General features: G+C 36.9%; 1 protein-coding gene across 1 annotated transcript in view; it reads right to left on the reverse strand.

The window, feature by feature from the left end:
- Positions 1 to 18820, reverse strand: part of LOC128985522 (uncharacterized) — a 44610-nt gene that overhangs the window by 7349 nt on the left and 18441 nt on the right. Inside the window, exons 2-3 of the mRNA XM_054405107.1 lie at positions 10039 to 11870; positions 8113 to 8550 (exon numbers count right to left, since the gene is read on the reverse strand). Of these exons, the coding sequence (XP_054261082.1) occupies positions 8113 to 8550; positions 10039 to 11870 (2270 nt within the window). The remainder of the gene's footprint in view (positions 1 to 8112; positions 8551 to 10038; positions 11871 to 18820) is intronic.

Raw genomic sequence — 18820 nt, forward strand, 5'->3', positions numbered from 1 at the left:
AAAAGATTGATTACTTCATCCTTGAGTTTCAAGGCTTCATCAACAGTAGAAGCACCAGTGACAAGATCGTCGACATACATGTCTTGAAGAATAGCCTTTGCTGCATGTGGATAGTCAGTCCCTTCATCGGTTGCTAGCTGTTTCATGACTCTCAAGGCTAAAAAAGGTGCAGAGGTAGTACCATACGTTACTGTATTCAGTTCATATTTCTGAATAGCTTCAGAAGGATCAAATCTCCAGAAAATGTGTTGATATACCCTATCAGAGGGATGAACTAAAATCTGCCTGTACATTTTTATTATATCAGCCACAAAAACTACTGGATACATCCTAAATCTTGTCAAGATACCTTTTATGTCTTGCTGTAACTTTGGGCCTATCATAAGATGGTTGTTTAGAGACGTGTTAGAGTCAGTAAGGGAAGAAGCATCAAATACTACTCTGAGCTTAATCTGTGAGCGATCTTCTTTAGTGACAGAATGGTGTGGGATCACATATTTTGAAGTAGATGATGTGGGGCTCATGTGTTCCAGTTCAAGGTATTCTTTCATGAAATTGCAGTATTCAGACTTAAGTAGAGAATTCTTTGTCAGTTTTGTTTCTAGACTGTATAGTCTTTTCAGAGAATTTCTTTCAGAGTCACCAAGATGCTTTGGCTCACTTTTAAACGGTAGGTGAACAACGTACTGGCCGCTCTCAAGTCTGTAGTGAGTCTCTGTAAAATGCTTTTCACAAGCTAAATCTTCTGGGTTTTCTTTGACTGGGATAGAAGCAGGTTCCTCGAGTTCCCAAAATCGTTGCAGCTGATTATGAATATCATCTTTATCATAAGCAAGGGTGAAGAAAGAAGCATTCATATTAGTGGATGATTGACAGTCAAGAACTCTCCCAATAGCAATGTAGCCAAAGACTGATGCAAACAGCTTGGGTTGGTTTTCATGAAGAGTAATCGAAGATCCAAGCCAAACATCTGGAAACAAGTCAGAGCCCAATAAAAACTCAATAGGTCCAGGTTCCCAAAACTTAGGGTCTGCTAGTTCAAATTTGGTATATTCCGACCATAAGTTAGAAGGCATAGTGAAGTTGGGTAGGTATGAAGTAATATTGTTGATCACAACAGCTTCTGTTTTGAGGATAGGGGATTCCTGATTTTTTGGCTTCAGATGACAAAGTGCTTTGCCTTTTGCACCATCAAATATGGTCTGGCCAATAGCCGATATCTTCTTTGGATATGGAGTTGTCGATAAACCAAGTTTGGTGAGGCATTTGTGAGTTATGAAGGAATGTTGACTTCCTGAGTCTATCACTAGACGTATGGGTTGAAATCTTCCGGAAGCATCTTTTATCTCAGCAACTACAGTACCTACAATATGTTGCTATGTTGAGGAAGAGTTGCGGTCAAAGACGAAGTTGGTGCACTAGTAGCATTATCTTTCAGTTCTTCATCAGCTGAGGTTGGAATATGTAGTAACGAGTGGTGTCTCTTCTTGCAAAATTTACAAGTCCACTTTGAGTTACACTTTCCTATAGTGTGGTTGGCATACAAGCAATTTTTACATCCATGCCAATTTTTTAACATCTTGTGTCGCTCATCAACTGTTGCATTCATAAAATCTTTACATCTCCAGAGTGTATGACTACCACTGTTGCATAGAAAGCATGTGAAACCTTTATTGTTATCTTTCGATTGCATGTTATTTCCTGGTGAGTTAGCCAAGAGTGTAGCTCGCATACCACGGCTAGAAGATCTAGTATTATATCCTTTAATAGCGCCACTAGGCTTCGCAGAGTTATTGTCATGTGAGGATTGATGAGAATTTCCAAGGGCGAGCTGTAATGCTAGGCATCGTTCCCGTAGAAATTTTGTAAGATCATCAAAGACAGGAAAATCTTTATCTTTGTGTTGAAGTTCAAACTGTTCTCTGGTCGCAGAATCTAATAATCGAACAGCAATATGAAACAATACAAAATCTGCTTCATTTGGAATTTTTAGCAGTTTAAATGCTGCAATATTGTCTGAAACTTGTGATACAAAGTTCTGTAGAGAATCAATGGTAGGTTTGCCTTGCTGTGGCTTAAACTGGATGAGCTGATTTAAATAGTTAGAGGCTAGCATACGTTTATTATTAAACGTGTCATTCAATGCCTTCCATGCCAAGTCATAATTGTCTTCTATTAATGGCAAGTTACTTATAACTGCAGAAGCTGTGCCTACAAGTGAGGAAACCAGGTAATGGAATTTCTCCATTTTAGTCAACAAAGCATCATTATGAATAATTGATAAGAATGCATCACGGAATTTAGGCCAGTTTGTAATTTGTCCGTTGAAGTGGGGCAGATTGATCCGAGGTAAAATTTTATTTGATCTGTTTTCAGATGATATAACTGATTCATTAGGATTAATGCTTTGGCGTGAGGGAGGTGATGTTGTCTGAACAAGAGCCATAAGTGCCTCATAGCTTGTGTGTGCCTCGTAGTAATAACGTTTGGCCTTAGTTTGGATAGTCAGATCTGCTTCGACAGGAAATTCTGAGACTTTTCCTTCATCTTCATGTAGGTCAATAAGTTCATCCCAAAGAGTTTCAAATTTGGAAAAATATTTCTCTAACACCTTAAACATACCCTTGAATAAGTTCACTTGAGCAGGATCTTTGAGAGCTGCTCTACCCTTCTCATTAATAGTTTGGACTTCCTTAGCACTATCTGATAATTTTCGCTTCAAGGCAGAAACCTTACGCTTAAAATCTTCTGCATCCATTTTCCCCTCAGAAATTGAATACCAAGAGAAAATTTAAATAATCAAAGGCACAAATGTTTGAGCAATCTTTACAAAAGTATGAACATGACAAGTACTATATACTTCAAGATAGTAAAAAAAATCAACAAAGAATACCACTAATTCAGAATGAAAGTAGATAAAAAAATTCACATCATGATTTGCAAAATTATTCAATAATGCTTGTAGCCTATATAATATTACAGTAGCACATAGAACAAGATTGTAGAATATAAATCAGCAATATTTATTTGTGTTAAGAAACTATTTGGCATAAGAAAATATTTTCAGATTAAATTCTCAAAACAACCCTAATAACTCTTAAAATTATCAATAAACCACAAATCCAATTCTGGAGAAATGTATGAGCGTTTTACGATTAAATATCTAATTTAATCAAAGATCAAATGAATACCAAATATTTTATATGATAACTACCTTTAAACAAACAAATTCTCAACTGTAATCTACAATAACCTTCAAATACAATTAACCTTACTTTGACAATTTAAAAATGACCTTAAATATGTTTCTTTAAAAGGATATTTTAATTTACAATTTTTTATTTATTAACAAATGACTAAGTTAATCCGGCTCGAAGGACCAATATGTTTGAACAAAGGGGAATTAAAAATTAAATTCCTGACTTTGCTACCAAACTGAATAATTGCTGGTTCAATAGATATTTGTTAATATAGTAGAAATCAAGTTTATTGATCTGTCTAAACAGTGAGTTACTACCTACTGGAAAAATAATAAATTCATTTGAGTTCAGAAAATATTATAATGATACAAAATTAAATTAACCCTTTACAAATCAAATCAAAACTATTCTCTTGATGAGATATTTAAGTCCAAATTGGAATAGACAGAGAGGAATGATGTGTAGAGATGTACTCACGACCTCGAAGAGAAGAAATTAATGAATGTTCGTTAATACCAAGTAATGGAGATTAACACTTCTTGAGAAAATAAAATATAACACTGTGTGCACACAAACTTCTGGTGAATGTTCCTCACGGTTAAATAAAACTTCTGTTGAAACAATAGAGTCAATAATTGATGATTTAATATGGGATACTGAGACCCATGGTAAAATAATTAGAGGGATTCAGAGACCCTCATAATGTTTGATTCACATGAAGACTGCATAGTAACTGCGTGAGTTGGAGCAGTGTACAGGAAAAACCACTGGTCAGTCTATATCATGTCGGCTGGAACTGATAAGCAGGATACGCAGCACATTCCTCTGCATTGTCTGCCTATCTCTCTCTCTCTCTCTCTGTCTGGCTTAACTTAATACAATTTTATTTTATGAACTCACTTAAAATATTATTCTGAATTGAACCAAAAAGTGCAGTGATTTATTTACACACAAAACATTTAAATATCTATTATTTAAATGACAAAACAAGTATTATTTTATTTAAAATAAATTTAAGTTTAGACCTAATTTGAGAATGCTCAAACATACTGTATACTGTTCATCACGTTTTTAGATAAATTTAAAATTCTTTTTATCTAAAATGACATAATTATAAGTTATGTTAAATAATTGGTAGATTTTGATACACTCATCGTGACCAATGCATCAAAATGGCCAATTGTAGTTTTTTTAATCGAAACATTTGATTTTTTGCACAGGCAATGGATAGGCTAACCGACAACCGTTATCCATTGTCTGTGGTTTTTGGTATGTGTATCAGTGGTGTACCAATGTATACTATTGGTTTAAAATAAATCCGTGTAACATTTTACCAAAATCTGTGCAAAACAAACCCAAAATTGGGACCAATTTATTTTTAAAATTATTAAAATTCTTAAAGGTGGTCGTCTGTTTTGTTACATACATTTGTCGATTTAAAATTGGTAAACTAATGAACTGTAATCTATAGCATCTTCCAGAAAAAGAGTAGCAGTTCCTCTTTTATAAGTACTAATAGAATTGTTTGATAACAACTAGAGGTCGTCCAGTGGTTGAAAAATCGACCAAAATATATGTAATGTATAGACTTCTTTATTTTCTCCCCACACTGTAAACAAAACATGTGATTGGCATTTCTTCCATTTATTTTATTTTAATCCTCTGTTTATATTTCGTTGTTGTTTTGTCACCAGCATGGCAACCCATAAGGTCCATGTTTTTTTTCTAATTTTTACCATGCACACGAGTTGAAAAAAAGGTTTTAAAGAATCATGCTTACCTAACACTTGGTTAATAGATCCATAAGACCACCAACCATAAGATACGCATTATGGTTTAGAGTGTTCAATTTTTTATATACTGTACATGTATACACCATATATTTACGACCACGGAAACGTACGGTCAGAGACGGTAGCCGGTGGTCAGACGGTAGCCGGTGAATTTGGACGCTAGCCGGTGGTCGTGGCTGTAGCCGGTAGCTGTATAAATGGCAGCCGGCGGTCAGACGGAAACGTTCGGTCAAAGACGGTGGCCGGTGACCACAGACGGTAGCCGGTGGTTTTCGGTAGCTTGTGAATTTGGACGGTAGCCGGTGGGCGTAGACGGTAGCCGGTGGTCTTCGGTAGCTTGTGAATTTGGACGGTAGCCGGTGGCCGTAGACAGTAGCCGGTGGTCTTCGGTAGCTTGTGAATTTGGACGGTAGCCGGTGGCCGTAAACGGTAGCCGGTGCCCTTAGACGGTAACTGTTTTATTTGGACGCTAGCCGGTGGCCGTGGACGGAAGCCGGTGGCCGTGGACGGTAGCCGGTGGCTTGTATCGTATCGCGCCGCAGTGAAAGTCTACACATAGACAGGTCTTGCAGTCTTCGTCTTGCGCTGCTTTCACAAGTCTGCAGCCACTCATCTGCCGCCGCGACGCCGCACCGCCAACAGAATGCGAACACATTCTTGTAACGCAAACCAAGCAGCTATTGCGGCTAAAAGCGGCTTTTATCACGAGTTTCACCGAGAATTAGGACTTTTACTGTGATTTCCGTACAGTTGAATAGGTTTATGGGCCATCTGTTTTTATAGGTGCATTTGCACAATTCCTTCTTGGATTTGCGAGATGGAATAGTAATGGTTAATTTTCCTTGATGGCTTCCTTCGTTTAGGTTTCATTACAATGGCACGGTAATTAAATACGATTTCGACATTAAGCATCTACAAATAAATAAATGAAAACGTACATTGCTCTTCAATTAAAATTATTTGTAAATTTAATTATTAGCCCATTATTAGTGGTAATTACGTATTACTTGGTTATGTTCCTTGCATTTAACATATACTACCGTTGATAATTTTACGAACAGAGGACACCTATTAGCTTAAAGGTATTTTTACGGATGTTAAAAACATCATTTAGCATATGCAAATATTCGAAAATAAAAGTTAACAGTTTTTAAATGCTGTTTTACGGACTTAACTTATTCGAAGATGGGCTTAATCATATATTGTTCGTGTGGTTTATGCACATATCGATTGGTTTAAGATTATGCCGAATGCTTCATAAAATATTTTATCCGGTTGCAAAATCTGTAAGCAAACTATGCCCATGTGACTATATACAGTAGCAAGTAAACACGATTTTACTAAATACTTGTCCATAGAAAAAACACATCTCAAAAAGTTTTTTTCTCCTTATGGATCAGTCGAAGACCTGTGCCTGTCCGAGAACGTTTGACTCTGTCGATATACTCTCCTTTAAATTTATCCATGTTTGCCTCCTGGATTGAATAATAATAATAATAATAGGTTAAATACCTTGTATACGTCCTCAATCCAAGTCGTCTTTTAAAATGACTATAGTTTCGGGGCCAACAGCCCCATTGTCAAATTTTCTGTCTTGTTAATTACTGTTTATAGCATTGGTCACCGTTGAAGTACATATATACACATACACTGACACACGAAACATTTATATTTACACGTAACATTGAAAAATTATACTTTTTGGCCGGCCTAAACAAAAGTGATTACATCATTGTGCGGACCGGTACACTGATCACACTATCGGCTAACATGAATCAGTCAGTCAGTCAGTGTACCGGTCCGCACAATGAGTTAATCACTTTTGTTTAGGCCGGCCAAAAAGTATAATTTTTCAATGTTACGTGTAAATATAAATGTTTCGTGTGTCAGTGTATGTGTATATATGTACTTCAACGGTGACCAATGCTATAAACAGTAATTAACAAGACAGAAAATTTGACAATGGGGCTGTTGGCCCCGAAACTATAGTCATTTTAAAAGACGACTTGGATTGAGGACGTATACAAGGTATTTAACCTATTATTATTATCTCCTTTAAAATTATAAATGGTTAGGATATCTGTAAACTACATGGCTACTGGATGCTAAAAGTGAAACCAAAGACTAACTCATATTGTAATGATTGCCCTTCGGTAAGAGAGAAAGAAAGTGGATACTAACGCATCAAGTGTTACCAGGCAGACAACACATATTAAAACAAGTTTTACATAACCTCGATTTTTCAAGTACAGAATGCGAACTTGCAAAATCCAAAGTCAATGTCTCATCAACAACTTGAGGAGGAGAATGTACTTAACACATCCGCCACATTCACTCTAACCGGACTTGTCGTAGAAATCGCAGTGAGTGGTCAGCAAAGCTGTACTGGCACCGGGAAACACCCGCCAAAAATGCAAGAAATCCAAGAAAGTGTGGTGTAAGAGAGAGGCAGAATGTCCAAAAGCGTTTAATTGTCGCCGAGTATAGAAAGCAGTCGCTGCAAAAAGTGGACTGAAGTGATCGGAAAGTTGACCGGCAACGCGGCAAGGACGTCGAAGGTCGCGCGGAAATGAGCCGTCGATCAAGAAATCTATACATTATATAAAACGACAATTATAGCGCTCATTTAATTTTAGGAGTAAATATATTTGGGGTAAAGTAATTACACAAGTTTGAAGTGCATTAACTACAAAATGGATAATTTGTATAAATCTTTCTCGGTAGAACTTTGCAAATACGAACAAAGTTGCTGTGCGGAAACGATTGGACTACAAAAAACCTATATTTATTTGTACATGTATCGATTACAAGGCATGTTTATATTTATGTTTCGAAACTCTGAAATATTGTGTGGGCTTTAAGCATTTTATAAACCGAAAATGTTTTAAGTTGTTCATAACAACAAACCAACATATTTGATGAGCTTAGAATAGTAGATCTACATGGCTTCAATGTGTTAGATAGCAAAACAATAAAAGTGCAGAACAAATTGCACTTATTTCCGAGTATGTAGAATTTTGTGCAACTTGGTTACTTTTAAAGACTTTTGTGCATAAAATACAATGGGCTTCATTCACTATAACCATAAAGCCATGAATAAAATATGTCTTGGTACTCACATTTTTAAATACGTATCCATCTTCTTCTCCGTGAGGATGACCGCATCGTCACTTTGCACCGTCATCACCTCGCAGAACACCTTCTTTGCGCACGGAGTCGTACTCCAGACCGCATGGGATGGCATGGACCCCTCGTAGGTTCTCTGAGAGTCCAGACTCTGCAGAACCGCTTCCATGGCTTCATCAGGGTCTACAGACCTCCTCCTTCGCGTCTTTTCTTCCACCTTCCTCTGTTCCTCAGCCGCCTCGACAACCCTGATGACCTCCTCGGCTTCCTTCGCCTCTGCCGGAACGACGATTCTCCCTTCCACAACGGACGGAGATTCTGCCAGAGTTCTTGCTATGGATTCCATCGCTCTTTTATGTTCCGCGGATAGGTCGTCGTCAATGGCCCCGTCAGACCCTTTGCTCCTCTTAAGCATGTCGACATCCAAATACCTGGAAGAAGATTTGGTATAAGAATATTAAATTCATAAAAGTCATGAAATAACACCTTTCATGAACAAAAGACGAGCAAAGATCGTTTTAGGAGAATCGTTTGAACCAACCGAAACCGTTCGAACCGAACCGTATGTTACCGAAATCGTTTGAATCGTTTGAATCGTTTGAGGTTGTCATACATATATCTTACAAAAAATAATTAGTTTATTTTATAATGTGTCTGCAATTAAAAACAACTACTAAATTAGTAACGTTGGGGCAATTAAAACAGCCTGTTTATGTAAGTGAGATGATGCACCCAATAAATCGGAAAAGAACTTAAATCCTAACCTTGAAAAGAAAAATCATACAGATCTCTGTTACTCTAAATCAATGCGCGAAATGAGTGGGTGTTGACCCATAAGTCAAAGTAGATGAATCACAATTTTATTGCACATTTAGACATTTAAGAATCCATAGAAAACACACATGCTCTTATATCCCAGGAAAAAAAATATCTCTCATATACTCTATGGTTTTGATATTGATACGTCTTTCAAGATAAAGAATATTAACATGGCATCCCGGAGCGAGGACACATGACTGGTAGAAAGTAGTCGGATAAGAAGATGAGTGCATGTCCTCCTTTGGAATTTTAGAAGTGGGGTTGACAAATGAATCCTGTAGATGAACCCAGCCCAGATAACATGACTTCCAACTGTTCAACTCAATTAACCTCTACTGAACCTGAAAGGAGTTCTATTGCTGAGCTCTCACTTATTTCAAGTCATGTTTGTGTATTTAAAACATCCAACACCATAACAGGATTTAGATTGTGTGAAATATGAGTTGATGCAAGAAAGTCTGTTACATAACATAATCAGACTCACCCACACTACGTAACAAGGACTTCCTAAACAAGTTGAATAGTTCTTTTATATGCAAACTGAATCGTGATTGACTTTCACCAACAATATGCAGACGTGATATGAGTGATGATGGCTTGTTGCTGTAAGCTACGATGTTGGGAAACATTCGCCATATTTGGTCATGATCATTAGTGTGATAATGATCCAAACTAAGGGTATTAGTCATACATCGTAACAGTAAACTATGACTAATTTACAAGTTTGTCACGTTTGTACAGATTTGTTGGGAATAAATGTCATAAAATAAAGACCTTTGGCTATAATTTTACGCAGAGCTTGTTTACCTCAATTTAAAATGTAAATCAGTTCACAAAATATTAATGGATTTGATTAATTAATTGTTACGAACGATGATATACAATTGACTGGTTTTGAAAAGCCATTTAGGCATTAATAATTCTAATTAATAATTTAATAATTCTTTAATAATTTTTAGGGATAATAGAATGGGAAAAAACAATTAGCCTAGATAATAACTGCCGGGTTTCTTTACGGGAGGAGAAAGTAAATTTAATTCGTAAGATTTTTTCCCTCTAAAATGTAGTGCAGGAATAAAAAATATAACGTTTCTCCTTACCTCCCCACTGCGACCGCTCCTAAGCCCAAAGCCGCTCCTCCGGCCACGAGTCCTAGCGCTGGGAAAATCACAGACGGTGTTCCAGCCATCCCCAGCTTCTCCTTGATTGTGTTAAGTTCCCTGTACCCTGTAGATTCCAACCCCAAGTTCTTGGAGATCTTATGTGTAGCTTCCACCAAGGGTTCCATCACAGGCCTGGTAAGGTCACTGACCTTGTCCATGCTGGTTTGAACATGTTCTTTGATGGAGTCACTCATCCTCTGCCAGAACGGTCTATTGTCTACAGAGCTCTGGTAGGCACTGTAAGTTGGATGGCTGTTGGAGCTGTAACTGTATTTACTGTAGTATTTGTCCCGGTAGTTATCAGTGACAGCCTGATCTGCGTAGAAGTATGGTAAAGTTTTCTTCGGCCTTTGAGGAACTCCGCTGTGAGAACGTTTCCCGTTGTTGCTGAAGTCTTCGACTCTAGCTTCGTCTTCTAGACCGGGCTCGAAAGCGTAAGGACTTCTATCTGCGTGAATGTCGTGAGCGAAGTATGCCAGGGCTTGTTCTCTTCTGTCTGAAAGTTTTGCGTCGGCCAATTCGCTGTCTGGAGTAGGAGCTACTTTTGCCGGCTGGACGCCAAGTTCCGGGTGGGCGTACTGGAGTACTGGAGTTCGGACTCCTTCCTCGAAAGAAACTCTAGATGGTTGTTGGCTTGGAGGTGAGTACAGAAGTGAGGTAGGATACACAGGTGATCCTGGATTCTGTAGCACTCGGGCTTGAATTTGTGGATGTGCAGCTTCTTTTACAGTTCGAGATTCTCTTTCAGCGTTGAAAATATTTTGTTTTTTGTTCACCTCCTCGCGGTTGATTTTCTTGATGTAATCTAGAATTCTGTCTCGTACGTACATTTCGTTTTCGGGTAGGTATGAAGTCGGCTCGTCGACTATTTTGACGTTCTGTTGCTGAGGATGGTGGAATTCATACCACTCTTGAGCACTTGGAGTTGTCACAACGGCGATCAATTCCGATGGCTTGAACTTCTCTTGGACAGGTGGAGGAAGGACTGGAGCTTGACTCCAGGGGCCTTTGTATGAATTGTAGCTTTCCTTTGGAACAGTCTGCTTGACAGGTTCTACTCTGACCCACTGAACTGTCGATGTTGATTGAGGATTGAATTTCTTCTTTTCAGTATTGTACTTTACGTCAAAAGTATGCTTGGGCTGATTCTTATCATAAGGTGTGAGTTTTCCATCGATAACGCGAGCATTTCTCCATACAACTTTATCACTCTCGTCATCAGGCATTCTGACTCCCTCAATTACCGGAATGCCGTCAGAGTCTACCGTCATCAAGCTGCGCGCTCTGTTTTCCCAGTCACTGCTATCTTTTTGCTGACCTTTCACAAATACTTGTGTCGATCTTACGAAAACCGGCTGAGGCACAGCTTGGTTTTTGGAGTCTCTAACAGATTCTTTTGGCTCATTACTAACCGGGCTAATCTCTTTTTCATCTTTAGTATTTATCGGTTCCGATGACACAACAACTGGTTTCGGAACGTTTTGGGGGACATTTTCGTTCTTCACGACTGTAGTGTTTAAACTACTAGTTTTGTTTTCCGTGTGGTTGATGTTTTCTTTTACAAAAGGGAAGTGTTGTCTGCCGTCTCTCTTCTTGACCAATATTGTCGCAATTTCTCCTGTTCTACTCTTCACCTGCATTTCTTCCATGGACGCAGGGTCGAGACTCCTGGCTACATGCAGCTTTGTCCTTGTCTCTTGCACTTTCTGGCCAAGACATCCCACAATCAGAAGACACAATGGCACCAGTAGCCGCACTGTCAACGCCATCTGAAACAAAACAACACGCATGAGTATATCTGACAACAAAGTTGTTTTAAGATAGTTGTCATTAGGTCAGTGAATAAATAAACAATCATCCACATACTAGTTCAATGCAACATTTGATACTCATTGATAAAAGCTTATTTTTAGACTATTACGTAACTATTGGAGTTGAATATTGATATACCTTAACCTTAGTACCAAACAGTTAGTGCTATCAGCAACTAAAATAGGGGTTTAAAAACAAAACCTAAAATAAAATCCATAGCAAAGTCGTGAATATTGAAGGGATTCTGCAATTCCACAACCCATCCGCAGGTTATGCACGTTGTCGGTGTATTACCTTAATGCCAAGGTGCCGCGTGAGATGTTAGTACGATTTACAATCCCCTTTCTACCTTCAGATAGTAATAAAATATCAGGTGACGATTGAACATTCTAATTAACCTATTTTAAATTCTAACGTATATCTATATGCGTATTTTTTAGCTGAGAAAAAAGGTTTGAAAAGAAACATGCTTGCCTATTAATAATAGATTACATCCATGTGTTCTGTTGCTTATGGACATGATATTTACTCATTTATTTATCACCTTAGTTTTATTTATTTCCATAGTGTGGGGATAACAAGTTTTCTTTTTATCTTTAAATTATGCGTATTGAAACTCGTGATAGTCGTAATTTAGCATTACTTGAATGTTGAAATCCCAATAAATTGATGGATGAAGCCGTGCAAAGCTGATTTCTTCTCTACAAATATCTCTAATACGTTTGGAACTCTCCTGACGAACGGTTACTGGAGTCGGCACGAGGAAAATTAGGCGGAATCTCGCAACTCTTGAAACGATGACCTAAATGAGTGAGTTTATGATGAAGAATGATTTGTATCGGACCGGAACCGTGCGGTCGGCACCAATTAACAAGTAGGCCTAGCTCTAGTCTCTAGGCCTCTCAAGCGAAGTCTGGTTCTTATACTCGACTTTGATCATGTTTTAGTTACATTTGGTATTTTCAGGGGGTCTACGTGATTAACAAGTGTGCCAATTTCTAGTCCTCACATGTTTCGATGACATGTTTGATTAGTTTAATTTCACTTAAGGTTTTTTGAATCCTATGTTTCAATGAGTCTTCGCAATCAAAAAGTAGGCTGCGTTTACATTGGAGGCACGCTTGGGCAAGTAAAATGGTGGCGAACACTTGGCCAAGCTTGCCCTTTGAAACAAAATTGTAGCAGATTACAGGAAACCGGTGGCGACTTGACCAGTGGTGGTTACAGTGCTCGCCACTGGGCAAGCGCACTCTGGGACAAGCTTGCGCTTCTCAAATCACGAAACTAGGCAAACGCGTTCTAACATCTCCTCTAGTCTTCGCTAGGTTTGCTCTCTGATTCTTCTTATTGACTTTGGTTTTAGTTTATTTTAGAAATTCCTCGCAATCAAGGTATAGAAAAGCTTCCCCTGTACTCATCAAAAACGTCACATCTATTTGAGGAGCTACTAATTTTCAAACTAAGTGCTCTTTTTCTTTTTGATACAAATCATTCTTCATCATAAACTCACTCATTTAGGTCATCGTTTCAAGAGTTGCGAGATTCCGCCTAATTTTCCTCGTGCCGACTCCAGTAACCGTTCGTCAGGAGAGTTCCAAACGTATTAGAGATATTTGTAGAGAAGAAATCAGCTTTGCAAATTTGGCTCAAAATTAAAACCCATAACGAAACACAGCATCTTAAACACACGATTTTTCAAATATTTGCATAATTTACTTTCATTATCAGATGGATTTGAGCTTCCTCTCACCCGTTTAAGGTTCGATTAAAGCCTTATCGTCAGTCAGGGCAGTGACATAGACACAATGTCACAATGCCCAGGATATGGTATCTCGCTGCATCCATTACAAGTAACGGACCAGCCTATCACAGAGGACTCCGGTGTTCAATGTCCGCGGCCAGCGCTCTAATGAGCCATATGACATTTACTGACCTCGAATCACTTTCTGCGTTCTAAAAATATTTCTACGTGGGAAACAAGATGGGGAGCGGGTAATGCACAGATTTTAGTCAAAATTAGAGGGTGCTTTTGTGTAACGCAATCCAAACTAACAGTACTGTAAGACACATTGAATGACAAAAGAAGCTTTATGTTGGTATCTCTGTTTTCTAGGATTGTCGATCAGCTGATATGCATTGTTGCATCGTTATCTATGATGTTTAGTAAGGTATTTTTACGATACACAATTATGGTTTTTCCGTAAGCTCGAAGAGTTAGAAGAATGCGTTAAAAGTAAGTCATTGGTTTTACGCCAAGAAAGGTTTGATTAAGATTCTGTTATTTCAGTACCTAAATAAACTTTTATTTACAAGTACAAATTCCAGGAAACCGGGTCCATAGTTAACTAAATAAACAAAGACCTACAATGCATACATTATTTGAGCTTCTGAAAACACCAGGTTGATTACTATATGTAATCAATTCACAATAACACTAAAACTCATCAGCTGATCGATAATGAAGTACATACAAAGGTGATACGAACATCTAAGCTTGTTTTGTTGTTAAACAGTGATGCATCACAGTACTTGTAATGTTTGGGTAGCGTTTAAAAAATCCTGTATTTTAATCAGCTTATGTTTTTTTCTTACGATAATGAGAAAATAAGTGATGTACTGCTTACTTGTACCATAGATAAAAGGAGTAGACAAATAAATTAAAGGAATAGTGTCTACTTGTTATTCTATGCCGAAAGGTAATGGACGCGTCTGACCAAGCAAGATCTATGTAATGGGACGTCCTGAAGCTTCATCGTTCAGCTGAAGGTCAGTTCTAAACTTCTAATCTCCGATGATTTTCAACGTTAATGTGATAATGCCATGAGCCAGTTTTACTTATAACTGTAGGTAAACCAATCAAATAATAACAAATATTTATATAGGTCTACCACGATATGAGAAGTTTTCTAATGGTGCATTCCTGTCCAATTAAAAACAATGTAGTTGCAAAACTTTAAGGCACGTTACATTTACGAAAATGAAATTTCACCATTTATTTGAAAGTTTTTGGAGGTGCTCATAAAATTTTTTAGAAAGCCTTGAATTAAAATAAAATTAACTTCTTTACAAAAACCATGGACGTTTCCTGGCATAGAATACAGGTGCAATTCATTCATGTAAAAAAAATCGTAATATGCAAAATATCAAAAAGAATCCTTTGAAACCTAGTTACAGCACGGAAGTTTCCAAAAAATTGCGTCACCCAGGAGCAATGGGGAAGTCGGGGATATTTTTGACCTCGAGTTGGAACTTTCGATTTCCTCGACGCAGCCTAGTGTCGCTGAACCCACTTTCCCCATCTATAAGGTTCATCCGAGGAGGACATGGCTCTCTCTCTCTCTCCCTCCATCTCTTCTCATTCTATTTCCCTCTCTCTCACTCCACGGTTTGTCTCTGGTCACGCCAGATGACCACGTGACTAATCGGGCTTTGTATATTGTGTCATATTTTCCTTTGTGCACACCGCTTCAAAGTAAACTTGGTGAAGAAAGTAAATACGTTTTGGATAGGGGCTTTGTAAGGTCTTTGCACCTTTGGAAATTCCTTGGGTATGAACATTGGTATTTGTCAATCAAAGTGTCCGTTAGCAAAAAAATGTAAGAAATATTTTGGCCAAATGTTGATGAGTAAATTTAATTACTCCAGGCAAACAGTGGGTCTTCTAATAGCCATCGTACTTAGTTTTTCCCAATTTGAGGAATTGAGAAGATCAAACAAACATACAGTGATCTGAATCAAATTATTTTGAAATAAATAAAACCGAATGGGTAGCTTTTTCAAAAGAAATGGAGCAGCGCAGTTTTTTACTTGCATTTTAAAAACGATTGATGATTAGAAGTGTTTGTTTATGGGTACCGGTACAAGTCTAGAAGTAGGTGTTAGTTTCTGATGTCGTTTATTTGTTAGCTACTGTTTTGTTTCCGATCTCCGTGCTAAGATTGGTGGAATGTAGGACTATTGTTTATAGAGTGCTACTCGATCATACATTATTGCTAGTTACTAGTCCTACTAGACTTGGATACCATAACAAACTCAGATACATGGACACGTAGCAGTAATACATGTTAATTTACTCCTATTTCGTAGTTTTTTACGTGTCCTAGATCGAAGTTTCCTCAGTTTCAAAACACATTCGACCTTAATCAGCAAAGTTACACCATTCACGTCACCATCAACACTATGGTGTAACTTGACACTTCCCCCATAACCCCCATAACTCGTCAAACTTAAGCTTTTATGCGATGCGGGATTCCGGCCTCAAGCTAATTGATTAGCTTTCTACAAATATTACGTCAGATTTTAGAGCTTACGCAATAAGTGCTTTGATAATCATGCGGGAGAAAACTTATCATTGGCAATATAGCGGATTATGGACAATAAATAACAGCGTATATGCTATTACAACGTATTTATTGGCTCTTACAATACTATTTGGGTTTTTGGTACACATTTTACAAATAATGTATCATGATCTGTAGCGGGTAGATAACGCATAAGAGTACTGCGAACTGTGTGGTTCTTTAATTCTACCATAGAAAACCAATACACTTCTTGTAAACATTTCCATAGTTATAATACAAGAAACTGCAGTTCAATAGCTAGATCCTACAGAATGAGCAAGGTGCGCCATATTCTTTTGAACATGTTAGCGTATAACAGTCTGTCTTTTCAACACATCTAGTTCATTATGACTATTTATTTTTTTTTCTACAGTATTGAAGAATTATTTGACTGTGTTTAGCTTAGTTTATTTTTTAACCTCATTAAACTACTAATAATGCTGTAATGATAATTAACCTAAATACCAACGTTAAAGTTGTCACCCGATTTAGATTAGAAATTGATGTATTTGAATTCAGTCACCACAAGATTGCACTGACATAAATAATAATTTGTGTCGAATAAGACAATATTTCGACCAAGTCAATTAATAGAAAAATAAATTGCCAGATCTAGCATATTTTATATCCTATCAATGTGTATGTCAGTAACAAATACTAAGGGAGTATGTTTTATCAATGCAAATACTCATGGAGAAAATTGAATCTTTGTCCATGAATTCAAAAACACGTGAAGATAAACACACGCAAATTAAAATCTAGTTTTGCTTTAATTTCGCAATAATCTTGATTATTTGCGAATGTATGCAAATTCGTAATCTGTATGCTAAGTTCAGCATTGTAGCTAATTCTGTAAGAGGATCATTTAACTGTTTCTGTTTCAATGTGAAAATAGGTTACAACTGGTCCATATACACGGGATGTCTATATCAGTATTTAAAGTCACTGTCACGTCAAAAAGAGTTTATCTAATCGTCGTTACTTCTGATCAATCATCATATCACTACAAGCTTAAAATCGTCTCTCTGTTGGTCCGCAAAGGAAAGTCCTATGTAAGGATTCAATAACTTCTTATCATGTTTAATAGTCCAAGAATTTTAGGGATAAAACTGCCATTCGACCTAACAAATTCGGACTAAGTGGAAACTTTGCACAGTTGTTTAGTAAGCCTAAATAAATAAAATATCAAAAGTCCCCATAAATCCCGGCTGTGCTTCAGCCGCCATCTTGGAAAATGGCGGCCAATTTTCACTTTTTTGACAATATTTCACGAACTATTGGTATTAGAGAATTTTTGTAAATACAAAAGTTAAAGAACGTCTAAAAATACATCTTTTTTATATTACAAGGTTTGCTCTATCTCTAACGGTTGTTGAGATAAATTATACAAGTTAGTATTAAATTTAAAATTCCCATGTTATTCTTATGGAGGAAAATAAAATTGTTGCAGTTTGCTTATTTATGGATATATTTGGATAAAACTTTGCAAATTTATTTATTTTATACTAAGCTATTAGTATTTAACATAAATACACACTTTATTACCCTCCCTAAAGCAGTAAACCTAGTACTCGTTAAATTTAAAGTTATTTAAATAGGGAATATATCTTACATTTTTAGGATATACTTTTAGTAATGATCCATTCAGGCAAATGGAAATTAATTTTTTGACATATTAACAATGGTTTTCTCTTATTAGTATTAAAGTTTAAAGTCCACTCACTATCTTTTCACTACTATGTGACTACTTATATAGTAGGCCTACTTATTACTCCCGGTATAATTATTTTGTCGGTGAATATTAGGAAATTCAACCTTAAAATCCAGACTAAATGCGGCTGAGGCACAGCCGGAATTTGTGGGGACTTTTGCCATTTTCATCAACTAGGCTTACTGTGCAAAATTTCAATTTAGTCCGGATTTTAAGGTTTAATTTCATAATATTTACCGACAAAATAATTATACCGGGAGTAATAACATACCATGTAAGTTTTGAGTAGTTACATAGTAGTAAAGAGATAGTAAGTGGGCTTTAAATCATAATACTAATAAGAAAAAAAATGTTTGTTAATATGATTAACAAATGAATATCCATTTGCCTGACTGGATTTTTACCAAAAGTATACTTTTGATATTTTATTTATTTAGGCTTACTAAACAACTGTGCAAAGTTTCCACTTAGTCCGAATTTGTTAGGTCAATTTTCCTAATATTCTCCCACTATAAGGCGTATTTGTGATTGGATCAATTAATAATTACAAGATCAATAAATCTTAATTAGATTAGATTGAACGTAAATTGATTTATGCTAAATCAGTTTATAATCAATCAATCATCAATTCAAACATCCAAACAAACGTTTACAAACACTTTACTTATATAATTTTGTGGGATAGCTGCTACGTTTACTTCTTGAAGACGTTGAAACACTTTTTATATGTGAACGAAACACATTCCCGAATCGATCAAATTAAATTCACAAATAACTACTTTCAACCAGCTGGGATCCAATCTGTCAGGAGATTTATATTACGATTCGATTCTCTGCGGTTTCCGTTTGATCCGAA

The sequence above is a fragment of the Macrosteles quadrilineatus genome, unplaced genomic scaffold (genome assembly GCF_028750875.1).
Source record: "Macrosteles quadrilineatus isolate MER2022 unplaced genomic scaffold, UCM_ALF_1.0 Scaffold_2__2_contigs__length_208266976, whole genome shotgun sequence".
NCBI classification, from domain to species: Eukaryota; Metazoa; Arthropoda; class Insecta; order Hemiptera; family Cicadellidae; genus Macrosteles; species Macrosteles quadrilineatus.